The sequence below is a fragment of the Dromiciops gliroides genome, chromosome 2, assembly GCF_019393635.1.
Source record: "Dromiciops gliroides isolate mDroGli1 chromosome 2, mDroGli1.pri, whole genome shotgun sequence".
NCBI lineage: Eukaryota > Metazoa > Chordata > Mammalia > Microbiotheria > Microbiotheriidae > Dromiciops > Dromiciops gliroides.
Window position 1 is genome coordinate 473,886,763 of NC_057862.1, and position 21,082 is coordinate 473,907,844.

General features: G+C 38.2%; 1 protein-coding gene across 10 annotated transcripts in view; it reads left to right on the top strand.

Annotated features, from left to right (window-relative positions):
• The window catches only part of CLIP4 (CAP-Gly domain containing linker protein family member 4), a 117,784-nt gene that overhangs the window by 41,429 nt on the left and 55,273 nt on the right, over positions 1–21,082 (top strand). For all 10 annotated transcript variants that reach the window (XM_043982020.1, XM_043982021.1, XM_043982024.1 and 7 more), the window contains 4 exons: positions 6,207–6,325; positions 10,691–10,927; positions 11,817–11,952; positions 14,681–14,824. In XM_043982020.1, the coding sequence (XP_043837955.1) occupies positions 6,207–6,325; positions 10,691–10,927; positions 11,817–11,952; positions 14,681–14,824 (636 nt within the window). The remainder of the gene's footprint in view (positions 1–6,206; positions 6,326–10,690; positions 10,928–11,816; positions 11,953–14,680; positions 14,825–21,082) is intronic.

The following is a 21,082-nucleotide window of genomic DNA, read 5'->3' on the forward strand; positions in this document are numbered from 1 at the left end:
AGAACTTCCATGATCTCTTCTCTTCCTTTCTCCCATTCAAAGGATGAAATTGACTTAAAACTTTCATGACTTTGAACCCAGGGCCACACATTTGTATTGCCATGGGTCACACTAAAAATTGACATATGTAGAATTCTTGAAAGGACTTCTCCCACATTATCTCCTTTGATCCTCACAAAAGCCTTTTGAAGTAGTTGCTACAGATATTGTTCCAATTTTATAAATGAAGAAACTGAAGCTTAGAGAGTGTTAGTGACTTGTTCAGAGTTGCAGAGCCAGAAAACATCAGAGGCAAGATTCAAATCCAGAACTTCCTGACTACTGGTTCAGCACTCACTCTGTGGCACTGTGCTGTGTGATATGTCTTTAGCCTTTTAAATCACTCATGTTTCACACCTTTAATCTTCTAAAATAAGTTTATTTTTTTATTTCCTTAATAATTTCTAGAACAGACTTTGCAGGCTGGAAGGAATCTCAGAGGCCTTTTTTTTTTTTTTTGTAAGGCAATTGGGGTTAAGTGACTTGCCCAGGGTCACACAGCTAGTAAGTGTTAAGTGTCTGAGGCCGGAATTGAACTCAGGTACTCCTGAATCCAGGGCCAGTGCTTTATCCACTGCGCCATCTAGCTGCCCCTCTCAGAGGCCATTTAGTCTAACCCTCTCACTTTACAGAAGAGGACAATGAGTCCAGGGAAGTTAAGTGATTTGCCCTGGGTTCCACAGATAGTAGTCAGTAGAAGCAGCCTTTGACCCTGTGGCTTCTGGCTGCAGAGCCAGGACCCCCTTGCCTCTTGCCCAGTAGCACAGGGCAGGGTGAGGAAAAAGGAGCTAACAGTAGAATCACTTTCAGTGCATTGCTTTCTTGTGTAGCAGATTTGACAAGCAGAGTTGATCATTCACTTCATTGTATGTCTCCTTATTTATGGCCTTTGAACCAATTCTGGTCTTTGATTTGGGGTTTCTTCTGGGGCTTTTTATGACCCTTTGGCTTATTTTAGCTTCAACTTGTAATTTAAGTCTATACTGTATTCAGTAATGTGATGAACTAAATTGACCTCACATGGTCATCTGAGATTGACCTCCCTCAGGTCATCTATTCCAACTGCCACCAGTTTCAAATCTCATAGACAACATCCCTAACAAGGTAGCTCATGACATTTTGTGACAGCTTTGATTGTTAGATTTGACTGGTATTGAACTAAAGTATTGAAGAAATATTTTACTAGTATTGAACTGTGTTTTTGTAATTTCTGTTCGTTGTTCCTAGTTCTGTTTCCTGGGTCTAATGGAATAAATCCAATCTTAATGCTTCTCTTCTCCAGTCAAAATATATTTAAGAAGGAAAGAAACCTTTATTAAGTGCCTACTGTATGCTTGACACTGTGCTAAGTACTTTACAGATACCTCATGTAATCTTCATAACAACTGCGGGAGGTTGGTGCTTTTATCATCCTCCATTTTACAGTTGAGGAAACAGACAAATAAGTGACCTGCTCAGGGTCACACAGCTAGTAAGAGTTTGAAGCCAGATTTGAACTCTTCTTCCTGATTCTAGGCCCAGCACTCTAACTACTGCACCAGTTCTTGGACCTAATCCTGATAAGAACATGGTTCAATTCAACTCAGTAAACACCTTTATAGAGTAACTACTACATGCACTGTGGGGACAGTGTATCCTCAGTGCTCTGGGGATATAAGGACAAGCATGAAACTGTCCCTGCCCTCAAGCATCTTCCATATTATTGGGAGGACTCAGCATATACAGATAATTAAGTACAAAATACACATAAAAGAAATACAAAGTAATTTTTGGGAGGGCATCACCCCAAACTGAAGGAGTCAGGAAAGGTCTGGGAGGAGGTGGCACTCACAGGATTATTGGTCCCATGTGCTCATTTTACAAATAAGTAACTGAGGCCCATAGGGGCTAAGTGACTTGTCTGAGGTCACAGAGGTTTTAAGCATCAGGAGTGGGCCATGACTCATGTTCTCTGAATCCAGAACCCTCCTACGTTTTCAGTGATGCCTTGAAGGGATGGGGAGTCCAACAGGCTAAAGAGCACACTAGTTGTTGGTTTTGCACATATTTTGTTTTTATTCACCTACATGTACATTGTTTCACACCATCAGTGATGTTTTGTACTCTCAGTGTGTTAGGGAGAAAGGCTTAACTACATGCTAACATGGCTTCAACAGACCTCCTTATTTGCTGGTCGTTTCGCAGTGAAGTTTATTGCCCTGAGCTCAGAGATGAATGTTCTCAGGGATGAATGAGTACCAAATAGGTAGATTGTTGTTAAGTATAGGTTTGACACTCTGAACCCTTGACCCCACAGGGTTTTCTCCATTTAAGAGTAGCATAGGCTGTGACTGACAGCAGACATATCAAACATGTATGCAACCCACAAACCTCCTCAGTATAGCCTGAATCCGATTAAAATGTATTTGGGAACTGTTTAGCAAAATAAATGAAAATACAACAAAACAGAGATGATAATATCTTTTAAAAACTAAGTTGGGGTAGCTAGGTGGTGCAGTGGATAGAGCACCGGCCCTGGAGTCAGGAGGACTTGAATTCAAATGCAGCATCACACACTTACTAACTGTGTGACACTGGGCAAGTCACTTAACCCTCATTGTCCCACCAACACCCCCCCCAAAAAAAAAACCCAACACCAAAAAAACCCCCCTAAGTCAGTATGTGGCCTGCAAAGATCCTAAGGTACAGTTTAGTGGCCCCTGTTTCCATTTGAGTTCAATCCCATTGACATATCACAGAGGTCCTCCTCAATGGAAGGGACTCCAGCCCTGAATTTTATGTGCGTCTAATTCATCTTGAAAAGAAGTCTGATCTCTAAGAGGAAATCAGGTGTCTGTCATCTTTCACTCCTTGCTCAGGCAGTCTGTGGTCTATGCCAAATGGCACACTTGGCCATTTTGGTAGTACCAAAAATGGTGTGTATCCCCAGCACTTATCATAGCACATGGCACATCTAAGTGCTTAAAAATACTTTATGTTTTGAGAGCATATAATGAGTATAATGAACTATTTGAGATGTTGCATGCTTTTTGAAAATGTGTTAATGTATACTTGTGATAACTGCTATGTTCCTAATATGGGGGCAGCTGGGTGGCACAGTAGATAAAGTGCTAGGCCTGGAGTCAGGAAGGCTCATCTTTCTGAGTTAAAAATCTGGCTTTAGACACTTACTAGCAGGGTGACCCTGGGCAAGTCACTTAACCCTATTTGCCTCAGTTTCCTCATCTGTCAGATGAGCTAGAGAAGGAAATGGTACATCACTCCAGTATCTTTGCCAAGAAAACCCCAAATGGGTACTACAAAGAGTTAGATACTACTGAAACAACTGAACAACAACAACAAAAATACCTAACATTCATATTCTACACTGAGTACCTCCTTCTAGAAGGGACCCTGTTTCCTACATCTTGGGGAGATCCTAGGCATACCTAAATCTTGTTTTAGTGTTTTCCTTCTAATTACTCCAGGGCAGAAGCAGTGAGCCAGAGATAACAGAGATCTGAGGTCCATATGAATCCAGCACTAGTCATCTTTTGTTGAAAGAGAGGCTGTGGGATATAAATGCCCTTGGGATAATTTTGGGAGTCTTACTAAGATTAAAAACCAAAACAAAACAACTAGTTTTATTCTCTATCACTTCTCTGTGTTTATGAGGCAATGTTGTCAATTTGTACTTTTAAATACTTTTTTCCCATTAACAAACTTTTGTTTTCTCTCCCTCCTGACATTTCTGGGGAGTGGGGGGAGGAGAAAAAAAAATCATCTTTTAAAAAATATATATTTTTATTTCATTAAATATTTCCCAACTACATGTAACATTTTTAAACATTTATTTATTTAATATATTTTATTTTTCCCCCCCTTTCTTGTTGATACAATTTTCAAACATTTAAAAAAAGTTTTGAGTCCCAAATTCTATCCGTCTCTTCATTCCATCCTTCCCACCTGGCTAAGATGGTAAGCAATAAGATATAGGTTATACATGTGCAGTCATTTTAACATTTCTTTTTTAAAAATTCGAGTTCCAAATTCTCCCTCTCCCTTCTCTCCCTCACCCCTTTGAAAAGGTAAGCAATAGGATTTAAGTTATACATGTGAAATCATACAAAACATTCTTCCATTTAGCGATGAAAAAACAACATCCTTGTAACAAACATACATAGTCAAGTCAAACAAATCCCCACATTGGCCTTGAACAAAAACACATGTCTAATTTCATCCTGATTCCATCATGTCATAGTCAGGAAGTGGGTAGCATTGGCCATTGCATTGAGCAGAGTTTGTTGGCTTTGTAATATCTTACCAGTAAGTTTATATTTTAAACTGGTATTGACTTGATTACCTTAGCTCTCTGGTTGTTACTAAGGCACTTTTAAAAGTCTCTTTTGATCTTATTATCACTAACGATTAGTTAAACTTGGTCAGTTAAATTAATTAGTTAAGTTTTTATATAAAATTATTGACTGTGTCTGTCTTTTTTTCTATTTTTTTGATTTTTCATTTGTTGTTCCATTTTCACTTGTTGAAATAGGTTGGGATAGAGTTGTTTTTAACTGCATGTCATATCTTTTTTTCATTTTTATTCTTCTGGTTTTGTTCATTTTGATCTTTGTGCTAACAAGGCAGTGGCCTGATTTTGCACAGACATCTGATATAGGAATAAGTCCTACATTAGTAATGTGTTTCTTGTATGTTAAAATATAATCACTTTCATTTTTTGTGATGTGATTTTTTTTTAATCTTCAGGTGTGGTACTTACTCTTTCCTCAAAGAAAGTATTAATAATATATAGACATGAGGCTTCTGTGTAGTCTGTGATACCAATCTCTGGGACTCTTTTCCTTATTTCTCATCTTTATTTTCCAGTGTATCTTTTGCCATCTGTATATTTTTTCACCTTTGTGTTAAAGTCATTGAGAATTAGCATGTATGTAGATTTAATTTGGAAGGTCTTATTGAGTTCCTCATCCTCTACCCAACATCGGCTGCTATTATTTTCATGGTAGTCTTTTTTTGCAAATCCTTATTAACACTGTGATACTACTAGATGACTAGGATATCTCGTGAAATGTTTTTTCTTGCCTTTTGGGCACATATTAGAACCAAATCTGCCAGCTTCTTTGTCTCTCTAAGGAGAACCAGTGATCCTCCTTCTGTGTTGTAAATTCCTTCTGTTTGCTGACTTTGTCATATAAGGAATGTGAAGACTGATAGGATTCTGTTCCTCTAGTATGCTTATCTACTCAATGGTCATTGAAAAAGGATTTCACATAGAAAGTACTAACAGCCTAGGGTTTGTCACAATAATTGCAGAAGCTGATGGGGCTGTACTGGTCTGAGGAGCATTTTGTATTTTCTTTGCCATGGTGAGAATTCCTCCAGAAATGGCCAGTCTACTAGTCATGATCCTTTCTCTACTTATGTAGGCTGGTCTTCAGCAAACTGACTCAGGATGCTAGGACCATACTTGAAGCCTTGATTGGTAGAAGCCACTAGAGTTTGTGCTCCACAGGTACAGCCTTCAGGAGCCCAGGCCACGATGAGACATCGGAGTAGGATTAATGGAGGATGGTTAGGAGAGGTGCTGTTATCCCTCTTTTATAGATAAACAAGCTGGAAGTTAAGTGATTTGCTCATACTTGGGCTTCTCATGTAATTGCTGTGCTTTGAACCCAGGTTTTCTTGATTCCAGCCCCAGCCGTTCCTCTGTCTTGTTTCCAAATTCATCCTGTTACTACAGCCTCAGAATCTCATTTTAAAAATCAACTCAGAATTTTAATGAGATTTCACATTAGTAGGCATTCCATTATTTTTACAAATGTGAAATAGTGAAAATCAAAACTGAACCCAATGAACAGTATATATATATCAGGCTCAGCAGCTTGAGCCTATGATCTTAAAGAATAGCTTTGTTGGTGACATTCAAAAAGCCCATTGTAGCCTCTGCTCAGACAGATGGATTTCATTGTATCATGTTCTGACCATTAAGAGTCCGACTGTATGTAATCGGGAGTTCTTAACCCTTTTGGCGAAGCTGACTTTCAGGGAGGATGGTTGTATTTTATTTCATCATGATGAAAGAGTTCTTCAAAATAAAATCCTGCATTGTCTTTTCTTATATCTGCAGATGAATGAGGAGTTAATGCACTTGTGATGTTTAATTACAGATGTGGATGCTACATGCAGTGACTTTGCTTTTGGAACAGCTCTGCATATTGCGGCATTTAACTTGTGCATGGGGGCTGTGAAGTGTTTACTGGAACATGGAGCAAATCCTGCTTTTAGGGTAAGGGTCCCAATTTCTTAGAAGAGTCCTATATCCTCTTGAACTCATCACCCACAACCAAACAGAAAAAAAAAGAATTCAGAAATTATTAACTAAAGGTGTCATATTTTTGGCTAATAAATTAGTCATCTAAAGTTTGTGCCTGGATGGATATAGGGCAGTTTACTGAAAGTAATGACAGACTGGCAGTTTTGGTTCAGGGTCTCCAACGTCTAAGTCAGACTTGTGCCATCCCAGAGCACAGACAAATTGCTTATCTTTCATAATTGATAATAATTGTTCTTTCTTATTCAGGAAATGTCTAATAAAATTAAAATGTTAATCAATGTATCATTCTTGGCAAAAGATCAGTGTAATATTATTGTTGCGAGAATGGCTTTGTTGTTGGGTTTTGATTTTGCTCCTTTTTCCTCTGGTGTCCTATCCCATTTTAGATGGAATTTCTGTTACCTCATGCTTGTAGCTGGGGAATGAATTTATATTTACTAAACATGATCAGTTCAAGTTTATCTGCAAGAGAGTGGGAAGAGATTTTTTTTTTGTATAGATGTAGATAGGATTTACGTATTAGGATTTTAAGATTGTAGGTTTAGATCTGGAAGGGATCTTAGAGACCTTCTAGGTAGCATCAGAGACATGGTTGGAACCCTGGTCATGCTGCTTCATAGATGTATTCTTGAAAAGTTTCATGTTCAAAACAAATTAATGTATTAAATCTCATTTCCATTTGATTTACATTAGAAAGATTAAAGTACAGATGGACTAGTTTAGTGGGTATGTTGCTGGATTGGGGTCAGGAAACTCTGGGTTCAAATCCTACCTCGACACTACCTTCAAGTGAAAAACTATCTCTGATCCAGGGCAAGTCACTTAAGCTAAGTCTATCCCCAGTCACTTCCTAGGATTTATCTCTTAAGACATAAATTTTTAGTATGCTCTTGGGCATTGGAAAAGTTGAGTTGACATTCTATAGCCTTCAGATAGTCAGTAATAAGAATTGAGGTGTGTTCCTGGATGTGTGTTTATATAGGAGGGGAATTTATTCCAAGATGGGATTTTTTTTGGGGGGGGAAGGGCAGTGAAGGTTAAGTGACTTGCCCAGGGTCACACAGCTAGTAAGTGTCAAGTGTCTGAGGCCAGATTTGAACTCAAGACCTCCTGAATCCAGGGCTGGTGCTCTATCCACTGTGCCACCTAGCTGCCCCCCAAGATGTTTTAAGAAAAAATTGTATTTAAGGATCCAATAATTTTTTAAAAATAACATTTTGAGGAAAAAAAGGTAATTTTCTGGTTTTCAAAATATTCTCAATTGCAATAGTAACATATAATTAACCTCTTTTTTCATAGATGAGGAAACTGAGGCCCAGTAAAATGAGATATTTGTAAAACATCATGCAATCCTTAAAGCACTACATAAATATTATTATTACTTAATGTCACATGGGTGGTAAATGGTAGAGCTGGGATGTGACCTGAAATTTCCTTACTTCAGAGCCATTTGTGGAGGCTGTGGTAGTAGTATTCTATGCTGAAGTCTTTTCATTGCTGGGAGGTGATCCTGGGAGGTCCGGGAAGAGTATGCCAATGAAATTCATGCTATGACAGATCCTACCAGTCTGGAAGAACTTTGAGTCTGGGCTTGGTGCTGTTTATCCACCCTGGCCATCCCCAGCAGGTTGGCTCATTGGTGAGGAATTTTTTTGACCACCTACAATTTTTTTGTAACCTGTAAATCTTAACTACAAACGTGCAAGATGGTTCTGGTCTCCATCAGTAGGAGGGAATACTGTCCATTCCAGTGAAAGAATGGGTCCTTGAAGTATACTGGAATGTGGTTTGGCAAGCTTTTACTCAGTGTCTTAAGGAAGGACCTAGACTACAGTTCGGGCATTAAAAGAGTTCTTGTTGTTACCATTTATTTCTTATGGCAAAGCAAGGTTTGAAATTCAACTGATGAAGAAATTGGGAAGCATGGTAGAGTGGAAGAGCATCGGAGTGGGAGTTAAGAGACCTGGATGGATGCTAGTCTCACCTCTGTAACTGCTTTGCTTTGTAATAGTAGTCAAATTACTTGAGCTTTATGGGGTTTCATTTCCTTCATCTGCAAAAAGATGAAGCCTTATTATTCTTTCATCTGCCATTATTTAGAAAAATGCACGGGTCTCATAAATGTTTTGAGTTTTTCCATCTTTTGGTCAGTTGCCACTTTGGATTTCTCCTCCTGAGAAGTCTCATACCAGAGACTCTCCTTTGCCTCTTTTTGTATCCCTTGCTCTTAGCACAGTGCCTGGCATATAATAGGTGCTTAATAAATGTTGATTGATTTCTTGAAGTATTGAGGGTTTCCTTTTATCTTCTTTGGTTTCTTAGGAATATCAAATGGTATTTTAAGTTCTTGGCTCTAATAATGAGTGGCTATTAGGATTATTGTATGAAAGTTCCTAGTTAAAAATATCTGGGTGGTTTGATTTTTTACTCTATGTTGGGAACAGATTAGTTCCTAGGAACTGTAGTTTAGGACCTTATTGCCTCATGTGTGCAGTGGCGTGCTCAGTTTCCCTGCTTCCACTTTATCCCTCTTAGGATCCATTCATTTATTTGCTGCTACATTAATTTTCCTGGAATTTTGTATTGATCAACGCCACATTTTTGCTCAGAAATTTTTTATGATTTTCTTTTTCTGTTTGGCATTCAAAGTTGTTTTCAGTTTACCTTGTTGAAAATTAAATATGTTTCTATTGCCTGTCTCCTATGAACAGATCAGATAAATTAATTTTATAATATCTCCTACAAAAATTAATAATAATAAACAGAGACATGTCTCCCACAGGTCAGAGAACATAATGTCTCCTACAGGATTAACCAGATCAGAGACAGACAGAAAAAACATAATACTAATTTATTTTGTTCCAAGAATAAATATAATATGATCATTCTGGAGACCCTTCCAAAGAAGAGACCTCAGAGACTCCTTCTTTCTGAGGGTATAAGGTTTTTTTGTCCACTGGTTACAGAGCTTTATCAGTTTCAGTAGTGATACAAATTCAACTCTGAAGCAAAAGCAGTTTAACAATTTCAGTTATAACAAGTATGGAGGAAATACTGAAGCATCATGACAAGATTACAGGATTCCAAAAAAGGGTTTGGCAAGGATGAGGATGCCCAGATTTCCCCATAAGATAGGGACTTACTATTCTGAGGGAAAAGAAGTCACCAGGTAGGGACTTTTATCAGCTAGCTACCTGGGTTCGGTTTGGAGTTCAGTTGAAGTACATTTTGCTCCTATTAACCTAGGTTTTCATAAAAAATACTTTAGGATAATAAGGCACCTCTATCAAATCCAGGTGATCCATACATTCATATTAACAACTTTATCTTATGACATATATCACATATTGTCGGTATTATTTTTAATACATAGACATTTCTACCTTTTTACATTGTAAGTACCTTATGAGTATTTCTTTTATACCATGATTTTTTTTTTGGGGGGGGGAGGCAGGGCAATGAGGGTTAAGTGACTTGCCCAGGGTCACACAGCTAGTAAGTGTCAAGTGTCTGAGACTGGATTTGAAGTCAGGTCCTCCTGAATCCAGGGCTGGTGCTCTATTTACTGTGCCACCTAGCTGTCCCTTATACCATTAATTTTAAGATGACTTCTCTTCATACCATCTTCACTAATACTCTCTAGTCTCTCCTTTCTGTCCTCATCCTATTTCTTGGCTGTCTCAACCTACCAACCAATTCTCTGTCTTGGGTCACTTCTACTGTTGCCACTCTTTTCTCATGAATTGGAGACTTTTTGGAGGAAATCTGGGACCTGAGGTAACCTAGCTTCTAGATTGTTCTCTGACCAAAGCAATTCCAAACAATAGTAGTTGGGTAGAATTTTAGAATTAAAAAACACACACCACAAAACCAGATAATATTTGAAGGCAGAGGGGAAGAATTCTGGGAAAAGGAAGTTGTTCTTGATATTAAAAAACTGGTTAAGCGTCTAGGACAAAGGGACATTTTAGGGTTTCAGTTTGGCCATTTTCATTATAACACTTCTGCTCTCACTCTTTTTATAAAGGAGCGTGTTCTGAACGGTTTTTGTCCTGTTCCTGAAATGCAATGATTAAGTTCTCAGTTTCTTCCAAAGTTACTTTTGCGTGAAAGAATAATGTTGCAAGGTTTAGTAATGACTATTTAAAAATACTTATTTCCTTCTGTTTTTATTACATGTTATTGGAGGATTGGGACTCTAGCTCATTTATATTTGTGTAATTTTCCGTAACACAATTCTTTGTACAAAATAGATGTAATATATCTTTTTTGAGTCATTTTTAAGCTGTGACATTTGTCTTTCAATATTATCTGTAGAATGACAAAGGACAGATCCCTGCTGATGTTGTTCCAGACCCAGTTGATATGCCATTAGAGATGGCAGATGCAGCTGCTAGTGCTAAACAAATCAAGCAAATGTTGCTGGATGCTGTCCCTTTGCTGTGTGATGTCTCAAAGGCTGTGCTTCCAAATTATGATCATATAGGTGGCAAAAACATGCTTACATCATTGGGCCTGAAATTGGGAGACCGTGTAATCATTGCAGGACAGAAGGTAAAGTAATTCAAATTACCAAAGCAATCTCTGTGGCCTCCATATGTATGATGGGTGGAGAGCTTTGAGATTAAGATACCTATTTATTTAAAAAAAACAACTAGTAGAAAAAACTTGGTTGGGAATAGCAGTGAACAAAGGGATTTTAAAATCATAAACTATGTTTAAAGATGTAATGAAAATAATCTAGCCACTTGGATGGAAGAAGATTTGACAAAGGTTGATATGAATAGAGGAGGATTTAGGGGAGTTTTCCTAAACCCATTTAAAAATGATATTTTTCTTACTCTTAATCCAACAAGAATTCTAAGTACTGAATTTTTCATGGGAGAATTTTAGGAAGCCCACAAATGTGGAAATCATGAATGTTAGGAATAAAGGATGATGTGCAGAGGATATGTTTTTCCCCAACATAAACTTTGGCAATATATTTCCCTTGAAAACTCCCCTTTTGCAGTGTTTTTTCCATTTTCTGATTTTTTAGGAAAGGGAGTTTATTTTCTGCTCTTGTTATTGGGCAGCCTTTTTGCTATGAGGTTTAAAATGGAAGCCCCTTCCCTGTGCTAACATTTCTTCCAGAGATGCTCAGAGATGAGATTCCCAGAGCCTCCCTTTAGGGCATTAAAAAAAGTCTCACTTAAAAGTTGGCATTGGGGTAGGGTAGAGACTGCTTACTGGGCTTAATTTTTTTGTGTGTTGTGAAAATGTTAGCAAATTAAAAATATTATAAACTTAACAGTTTTAATTCAGATTACTATTTTTATCTCAGGTAGTCATATAATGTTTCAGAATGAAATTTTATTTTTACTCCTAAAGCAAAGTAGTTGGTTATAGGCATTTTTCTGAATTTGTTATAATTATAAAAAATAAATTATTTTCATATCTCTAGGTTGGAATATTAAGATTTTGTGGCACAACTGAATTTGCCAGTGGGCAGTGGGCTGGCATTGAGTTGAGTGAACCAGAAGGAAAGAATAATGGAAGTGTGGGGAAAGTCCAGTACTTTAAATGTCCTCCCAAATACGGTAAGATAGTAATCTAACTTAATTGGGAAGAATTCACAACAACCAAAAACAATTTAGAGACCCCACACTAGATTGGTAATTTATTACAATTATAGTCAGTCTTTCAGTATCTTTATTGATGATTTTCTGTGTTATCCATACTAAATGTTCCCCAGTCCAACAGACACAGAATCCTCCTTTATAGAACAAAGCTGTGTTTTCCTTTTAGGTGGGGGAATAGTTTTTGTACCATGGGGAGAATCTTTGGAATTGACTATAAATTTAACAGTTTAATGGTATGTTTGTGTGGATGGTGCATCATTTGCTAGGAAAAATGATCTTACATGTTACTCCTGGAAGAGTTGGGACTGGGAGTAATTCAGGGAAGAATAGAAAATCCATATTGTCAAGAGAAATACAGACTCTATTCACCTGCTTATTTTATTCTGGCTCTACCTCTTATTTCTTTTCTATTCTGTTTTCTCCTCCTCTTCTTTTATTCTTGCTTTGAACTTGGCTTCTTCTGACCCTAGGCCACCTCTTCTTTCTGAAATAAGGCCAGGCTTGACTATGTGCTGAAACCTATGTGCTGGGGATGGTTCTTTGGATTTAATGACAATAAGTGGGCCATAGCACAGTTTGATCTTGGAATGTTTTCATGAATGGTTTGGGCCTCTCGTACCTGCTTTTGACCTCTTACTCCTAACTGGTCTGGATAATTTGGCAAACAAGATGATTGGTGTTTGGAAAGATGAAGACCTGATGTTTTAGGCTTAAAACTCTTAACGTTTTAGAGTTAATGCAGAACCTAGTCTCTAGAAAAACAATTCAAGTCCTGCCTTAGATACTAGCTACATGACTTTGATTAAGATAATCAACCTTTCTATCCCACATTGTCTTCGTCTGTAAAATTGGTATAAAAATAGCATCTACAGCACAGGTTGTTGTGAGAATCAAATGATATGATGTTTGTAAAATGCTTTGTAAACCATAAAACATGATATGAAAGCCAACAATTATTTGTTAACATTAATAATGCCAAATTTAATTAGCCGTTTAAATTTTCCATTCACAAATTTCCTCTGAACAATCTTAAAGCCTTTTTGGACTACCTGGATTTTTTTAGTTTATTATACATTTTTTAGTGTGTTATTCTTAAATTATTTTGAATCTTTGTTGGTGAACGTAGTAGAAGCAACCAGTTTGTCAGTTATTTTGCTAAGCTCTGAAGATGCAAAGAAGCTTCCATTGTAATGGAGGAAACAACACAGAAAGGGCGTCTGGAAGGCAAGGGTGGGTAAAGGGAGATGGTCAAGAAGTGGCATGAAGGCCATCTATCTGCAGTTGAGGAAAATATGGTTTACTTGGACAAATGGAGCTCATTTGCTTGCATCTTATCTGGACGTTGCATTTGCAAGGTTGGAAAAGTAGTAACAAATCTTCAGATTCTTCTCAGGAGGAAATCCAGTAATCTACCATCAAGTTAAATTTATATGAAAACTACAGTGTTACTTTGATTTCTTCATTCTGTGAAACTTTCTCTTGGCCCTTGTCAGCTTCATTAATTTAGATTTTCTTTGTATGTAGTGTTAGTAGGTTTGTGTTCTTTTCATAATTGTTTGTTTTTGATCCCATTGAATGAAAAACTCCCTGATAATGGAGACATTGTCTTAACAGCAATTGTAGTAGTACATTATGGCAGATGACCTTTTAGAGTTTTTTAAAAAATCCAATTTCTCCCAAATTGATTTCATCCTAATTCATTGTCTTCTGATAGGTGAGCCATTCCCACTCTCACCTGTCATTTTGGTTGCCACTGGCAGAAAGCAAAGAGAGGGTGTTTCTCATCTCTGTTAGAAGACAAAAGAACACTACTACTTCTGTCCATTGCAGCTGATGCCTGCTAGATGGAAAACTGCTTATACTAGCAAGTTATCAGTCTCTGTCAGGTTGACTCTGACCTCATGCTGGTAGTGTAGTCTGATTCAGTCCAACAAACTTTTTGAGTTTGTCATATATGAGGTACTATGTCAGGTTACATATGGATGCACACAGTGACAGAATCTGTCATGCGTTACCATCATTGAGTGTGAACGTTACCACAATTAGTGATAACTACAAAGGAAGTTGAGTTCCAGAATAGAGTAGTAGAAGGCCAACCAAGAAAAAAAGTTTCAGAATTTTGGAATTTGGAGAATTAGCCGTAATAGTATTAGCTCACAAGAGACCCCAGAGGTGATTTTTTAAAAAAATCTTAAGCAAGGGACTGTTTCTTGTATTTTCTATTTTATAATTTCTGTGTGTGTGTGTGTGTGTGTGTGTGTATGTATGTACATGTGCATATCTATTCAAAGCCTAAAGACTCCCCTGCTGGAACAGAGTGCTAAGCCTTCTGAAGGATTCTTATATAATGTGTTACATTAATAATGTCTTCAGAAATTTTATTGAAAATGTTTATTTCCATTTTTCCTTTATCAAACTTATATTTTGCATCCTACTACTTATTGCTAGACTCTGCTTTGTTCTAAAATTGTGTAATATGATTAGTTTTTTCCTCCTTATTTTGTAAGCCCCTTGAGGGCAGGAACTACTTTTTAAACTTTTCTTGCATCATTCACAACCTGGGTCCTAAGTAAGTGCTAAATAAATGTGCTTTGATTATAATACTAAATAGTTGAACTTGGCTTTTTTTATTTGAAATACTAAATTTGATATTTAGTAATGATTAAAAACCTGTATTTTCCTTTAGGCATTTTTGCACCTCTTTCAAAGATAAGTAAAGCTACAGATCGAAAGAAGACTGTAGGACGAACGCCTTCTACTACACGAGCTACACCACCCATCAGGTCTCAGAAAGTTGATGTTACTCATGTAACTTCAAAAGTAAACACTGGTAGGTAAAAACTGGAACTTTATTCCCTCTTTAAGCATTAAAATTTCTTTTGTGTAAAAAGATTTTCCATATAGGGTTTGGAATTTGGGATAGGTAGCTTGTTGAAACCTGAAGTTGGATAAGAATTTGACATCAGATATATTTGAAGTTCGTTGATGCTTCAAGATTGCTGTTTCTAACAACAGTAACAAAGATCCTTCCGGTATTTTTACGCTAATTTTTTTCCCTTGGCTTCTGAGGAGAGGTCCATAGGATTCACTAGACTACCAAAGGATTTTTGATACCCCAAGCTGAAGAATCTCTGCTCTAGAAACGTCTTTTCTACATATCTTGCAAAAAACTTGCCAGAACAGTCTTCCAAAAACACAACTTTCCCTCTACCATGTCTTCGTCTCATTCTTTCTTGGCTTTAAGATCCGGAAGTGTGTTTATCCAATGAGACTGAGTTTCTCTAGAGCTGAAATGGACAAGTGTCTTCTTGGTATGTCTTCAGGTCATAAAAAGCCCTGTGCTAGAAGCATTCAGAAGTACATGCTGGCTGTCGGATGACTTTGATAGAAAGGAATGTTTAGTTTTGTTCTTCTGGGCAGCAATTAGGGACTAAAGATGGCATTTCTTTCTATTCTTTCTGAGCCAGTCAGTGGTCATTGTATGAGGCTTGCTCAAACCAGTATTCTTCCTCTCTCTGGTATTCTCCAGATTCTTTGTCTTTTTACATCAGTGTAAAACGTTTATCACATTAGAAGTTTGTGAAGAAGAATAATTGATTAAAAAGCATAATCAATTTTCAGTTAATGATTAGTACATCGGAGCAGTGGTGGAGGGGGCTCAAAACAACAGTCAGTCCTGTAGTTGTTCTTAGTGATTTCTAAATTCATTTTATGGTGTCTAGTTTTTTTCTCCAGCAGATTTACCTTCCTAATTAGAATTCACTTACCCTAATATTAAAATGAGTTTTCATTCAATGAGCACACACCAGCTGGCAGTGAGGGGACAGGCTCAGGAACTTGTCAGGGGAAAGCCACTTTAGGATAAAAAGTTCATCAACAAACATTTATTAGGCACTTACTGTGTGCCAGATACTTTGCTAAGCACTGGGGAAACAAAGAAAAACAAAATTATGGTCCCTGACATCAAAGAGTTTTAATAGAGGACACAACATGCAAAAAGTTGGCCGTATAAGAAATATATATTTGAAATGGAAGTGAGTGGAGGGAGAGAGGGATGGAAGGAGGGAGGGAAGGAGGGTGGGAGGGAGGGGAGAGCAAGAGCGAGAGCGAGAGAGAGAGAGAGAGAGAGAAGGGTGCTGGGAAAGGCCTCTTTCAGAATGTGGGATTTGAACCAAGTCTTGGAAGGAAACCAGGAGAGAGACATGAAAAGGGAGAGCATTCTGGTGTGAAAAGACACTGAAAGGTGAATTGGAGTGTTGTTTGTGAGGAACAGCAAGAAGGCCAGTACATTTTGATATGTATAATTGTGTATTTGTGAAATTTAAATAGCTCATAGTTAGAATTGATCAGCTAGGGAAAAAAAATAAATTTTATAAACTGCTGGCTCAGTTATCTAAATAGTTGGAAGAAACTTTGCTGTGAAATCTGAAGTCGCAGAAATTGTTTACTTAGTTTATCTCCTTCATCTCAGCATCTCTAAATATAAACACCTAAACAATATGAATTATCTTTCATGATCAAGTTAAATGCCTGGACTTGGAGAAGCCATTGGAAAGATCCCATGAATTCTTAAATTGGCATTTTAAGTTAAGGTATATTTCAAAAAGAATGCAACATTAATCAAAAGCAGCATTTTATTCATTCCTTGTGTACTAAATCATTGTAATGCACTGTGCCCTGTCAGATTACTCAATGAGGCATAGATATGTCCTGAATTTTTTGACTATTATTATTTTATTTTTTATTTATTTTTTTTGTGGCACCATTTATTTTATTTTATTATTATTATTTTAAAAGTTTTTTTAAAAAAGTATTTTATTATTTTCCAGTTACATATAAGGATAGTTTTCATCATTTGTTTTCTTTTTTTTTTTTTTTAGCAACAAACATTTATTTTATTTTCCAGTTACATGTAAGGATAGTTTTCAACATTCATTTTCATAAGATTTAGAGTTCCAAATTTTTCTCCCTCCCTCCCTTTCTTTCCCTCTCCACAAGATTTCAACCAGGATATATATAAATATATATATATATATAAATATATATATATATATATATACATATATACATACATATACATATACATACATACACACACACACAATCCACGAGTGTTCTTTTTATCAGTTCTTTCTATGGGGGTGCATAGTAAGCTTCCTCATTAGTTCCTTGGGATTGTCTTGGATCATTGCATTGCAAAGAGTAGTTAAGTCATTCACAATTGCTCATTGAACAATACTGCTGTCATTATGCACAATGTCCTCCCAGCTCTGCTCATTTCACTATACATCGATGTTCATTAGTATTTCCAGTTTTTTCGGGGATCATCCTGTTTGTCATTTCCTGTAGCACAAAACCATTCCACTACAATCATATAGCACAGCTTTTTCCATCATTCCTCAATTGATGGACATTCCCTTGATTCTCAATTCTTAGCCTCCACCAAGAGTTGCTATAAATATTTTTTGTACAATTTTTCCCCCTTTTCTCTTTTTCATGATTACTATTGTTAACTGTTTCCCTTCCATCCTATTCCCTTCCCCATGATATTTATTCTATTATCTATCTTCTTTCATCCTATTACTCTTCAAAAGGGATTTGCTTCTGTCTGTCCCCTCCCCCACTCTGCCCTTCCTTCTTTTGCCCCTCTCTCTTTATCCCTTTCCCCTCCTATTTTCCTGCAGGGTTATAGAGATTACTCCACCCAATTGAGTGTGTCCATTATTCCCTCCTAGAGCCAATTCTAATGAGATTGAGGTCTTTGAGTCAATTTTGATGAGTGTTAGGCTCTTTTACTGCCCAGATTAAATAGATTATTCCACCCAGTTGGGTGTATCTGTTAGTCCCTCCTTGAGGCAGCTCTGATGAGTTTAAGATCTTTGAGTCTTTTCTGATAAATTCATTTACTGCCTTGCTCCTCTCCCATCTCTTCCCCAACTCCATAAGCTTTTTCCTGTTACTTTCATGTAGGATTTTGCTTGTCCTTCCCCCTCCCCCAGTGAATTCCCTTCACCCCTCAATTTAGCCCTAAAGATGTTATCATCCAGCTAAGTGACAGAGTGGACAAATCATCACCCCTGGACTCAGGGGAATCCCAGTCAAAACTCGGCCTCAGACACAAGATAGTCACCCACTGTACGACCCCAGGTATGTCCCCTAGCTCCAATTTTTTTTTTTTATGGTTCTCTAGGGTCTTCTATTTGAAAGTCAAATTTGCCATTCAGTTCAGGTCTTTTCATCACAAATATCTGAAAGTCTTCTTTTTCATTAAAGTCCCATTTTTTCTGCTGAAAGATAATGCTGAGTTTTGCTGGGTAGGTGATTCTTGGTTGTAATCCCATTTCCTTTGCCCTTTGGAATATCATATTCCATGCCCTCCGGTCCTTTAATGTAGAAGTTGCTAGAGTTTGTGCTATCCTGACTGGGGCTCCACAGTACTTGAATTCTTTCTTTTTGTCAACTTGCAATGTTTTCTCCTTGACCTGAGAGCTCTGGAATTTGGCTATAATATTCCTAGGAGTTTTCTTTTTGGGATCTCTTTCTGGAGGTGATCGGTGGATTCTTTCAATTTCTATTTTAGCTTCTTCTAGAATTTCAGGGCAATTTTCCCTGAGAATATCTTGGAAGATGGTGTCTAAGCTCTTTCCTTGATCATGGTTTTCAGGTAGACCAATAATTTTCAAATTATCTCTCCTGGACTTATTTTCCAGGTCAGCAGTTTTTCCCAGAAGATATTTCACATTACCCTCTATTTTTTTATTCATTTGGATTTGCTTTATTGTGTCTTGGTTTCTCATAAAGTCACTGGCTTCCAGTTGTTCAATCCTAATTCTTAGGCAATTATTTTCATCAGAGAACTTTTGTATCTCCTTTTCCATTTGGCCAATTTGACTTTTCAAGCTGTTGACTTTTTTTCTCACGTCTTTCCTGTATCCCCCTCATTCTCTTTCCATTTTTTCCTCTACCTCTCTAATTTTATCTTCAAAGTCCTTTTTTGAGCACCCCTATGGCCTGAGTCCAATTTGTATTTTTCTTGGAAGCTTTAGATATAGGGGCCCTGATGTTGACATCTTCCTCTGAGGGTGCCCCTTGGTCTTCCTTGTTACTGAAGAAACTTTCTATGGTCCTCACATTTCTCTGTCATCTCATCTTGCCTTTCTTTTACTAGACTTTTAGCTCCTTAAAGTGGGGCATTGTTTCCAGGCTGCAGTATCCCAAGTTTAAGAAGTCCCAGGTGGTATGATTTAAGGAGAATCAGGTTCTTCTCTCGCCCAGCCTGTTTCTTGGTCCTAGATGACCCCAGACCAACTTGCCAATCAACCAGCTTTGTGTGTTGTGGTTGTTAGCTCCTATGAGCCTCCCCCACCTGGGCCACTTCTACTCAAGCCTACCACCTGGTTCTCAGTAGGGGTGTAAAATCCAAGTTCTGCCTTAGCACCAGCATAGACCCCTGTAGTCTCTTCCCCTGCCCAGGGCTTAGCCCACTAACCAGACTGTGAGCTTAGTTCCAGATGACACTGGTGCTTCATCTGATTCAGAGGCTCTGGGGGTCTCCTTCTCTGGTGAGGACTTCCTGAGACTGGATGTGTGTCAGGGTGACTGTGGGGTTGGGCCTGACTCCTGTATCAGCACAGCAGCTCCCTCCTTCTGACGTTCCAAGCCGTTCTTGGTTAGAAGATGATTTCAGCACATTCTTCTGTGAGTTTTGCTGCTCCAGGCATTTTCCTATGACCTTATTTGGATGTTTTTTGGAGCGATCCTGTCATGAGTTCAGGAGCTCACTGCCTTTCCTCTGCCATCTTGGCTCCGCCCCGGAAGTCTGAGCTTACAATCTCTAATGGGGGGACAAGTCGCAAGCAAGTATGTATAAACATGCTATATGCAGGATGATATAGAAAATAATTAACAGGGAAGGCATTAAAATTAAGAGAGGGTGGGGGGCGGCTAGGTGGCACAGTGGATAAAGCACCGGCCCTGGATTCAGGAGTACCTGAGTTCAAATCCAGCCTCAGACACTTGACACTTACTAGCTGTGTGACCCTGGGCAAGTCACTTAACCCCCATTGCCCTGCAAAAAAAAAAAAAAATTAAGAGAGGGTGTGAAAGGCTTTCTGTAGGAGACAATTTTGTCTGGGACTTGAAGGAAGCTAAGGAAGTCAGTAGGTAGAGTTGAAGAAGAAGAGAATTCCAGGTATGGGGGATAGCCAGAGAGAATGGCTAGGAGGCCATTGTTACAGAATCAAAGATGGGGGGAGAACGGTTTAAGAAGACCAGAAAGACAGAGAGGGGTGTGTGTGTGTGTGTGTGTGTGAGAGAGAGAGAGAGAGAGAGAGAGAGAGAGAGAGAGATGGATGGATGAAGGGCTTTGAAGGCCAAACAGAGGATTTTATATTTGACCCTGGAGATGATAGAGAGCCACTGGAGTTTATTGAGTAAGGGGGAGGTGACATGTTTGAACTAGTGATTTAGGAAAATCACATTAGTGGCTGAATGGAAGATTGATTGGAGGGGAGAGATTTGAGGTAGTCATATTTGAGGTAGTCAATAGCCAGCAAGCAGGCTATTGCAGTAATCTAGGTAATCCAAGGTGGTGAAGACCAGCACTAGTGAGAAAAGAAGGGGCATTTTAAATAGATCTTCCAAAGGTAAAATAGAGAGATCTTGGCAACAAATTGGATAGGGGGGGGGAGGGGGAGAGATTATAAGAATCTAGGATGACTCCTAGGTTTTGAGTCAGGGGCCTAGGAGGATGATGGTGTCTTCTTAAGTAATAGGGAAGGGAGGCGGGAGGAAGGTTTAGGAGGAAAGATAGTGAGTTCAGTTTTGGAAACATTTAGTTTAAGATGTCTGTGGGACAGCTAGTTTGAGATGTATGAAAGGCAGTTGGGAAAGTAAGATTGGAGGTCAGCAGGGAAGTTAGGGTCGGATAGGTAGATTTGACAGAATCGTCAGCATAGAAATAGTAATTAAATGTGTGGAAATTGATGAGATCACCAAGTGAACTATTATAGAAGGAGAGGAGAAGAGGGCTCAGGACAGAACCTTGTGGGACACAAGATCATGGGCATGATCTGAATGAGGATCGAGG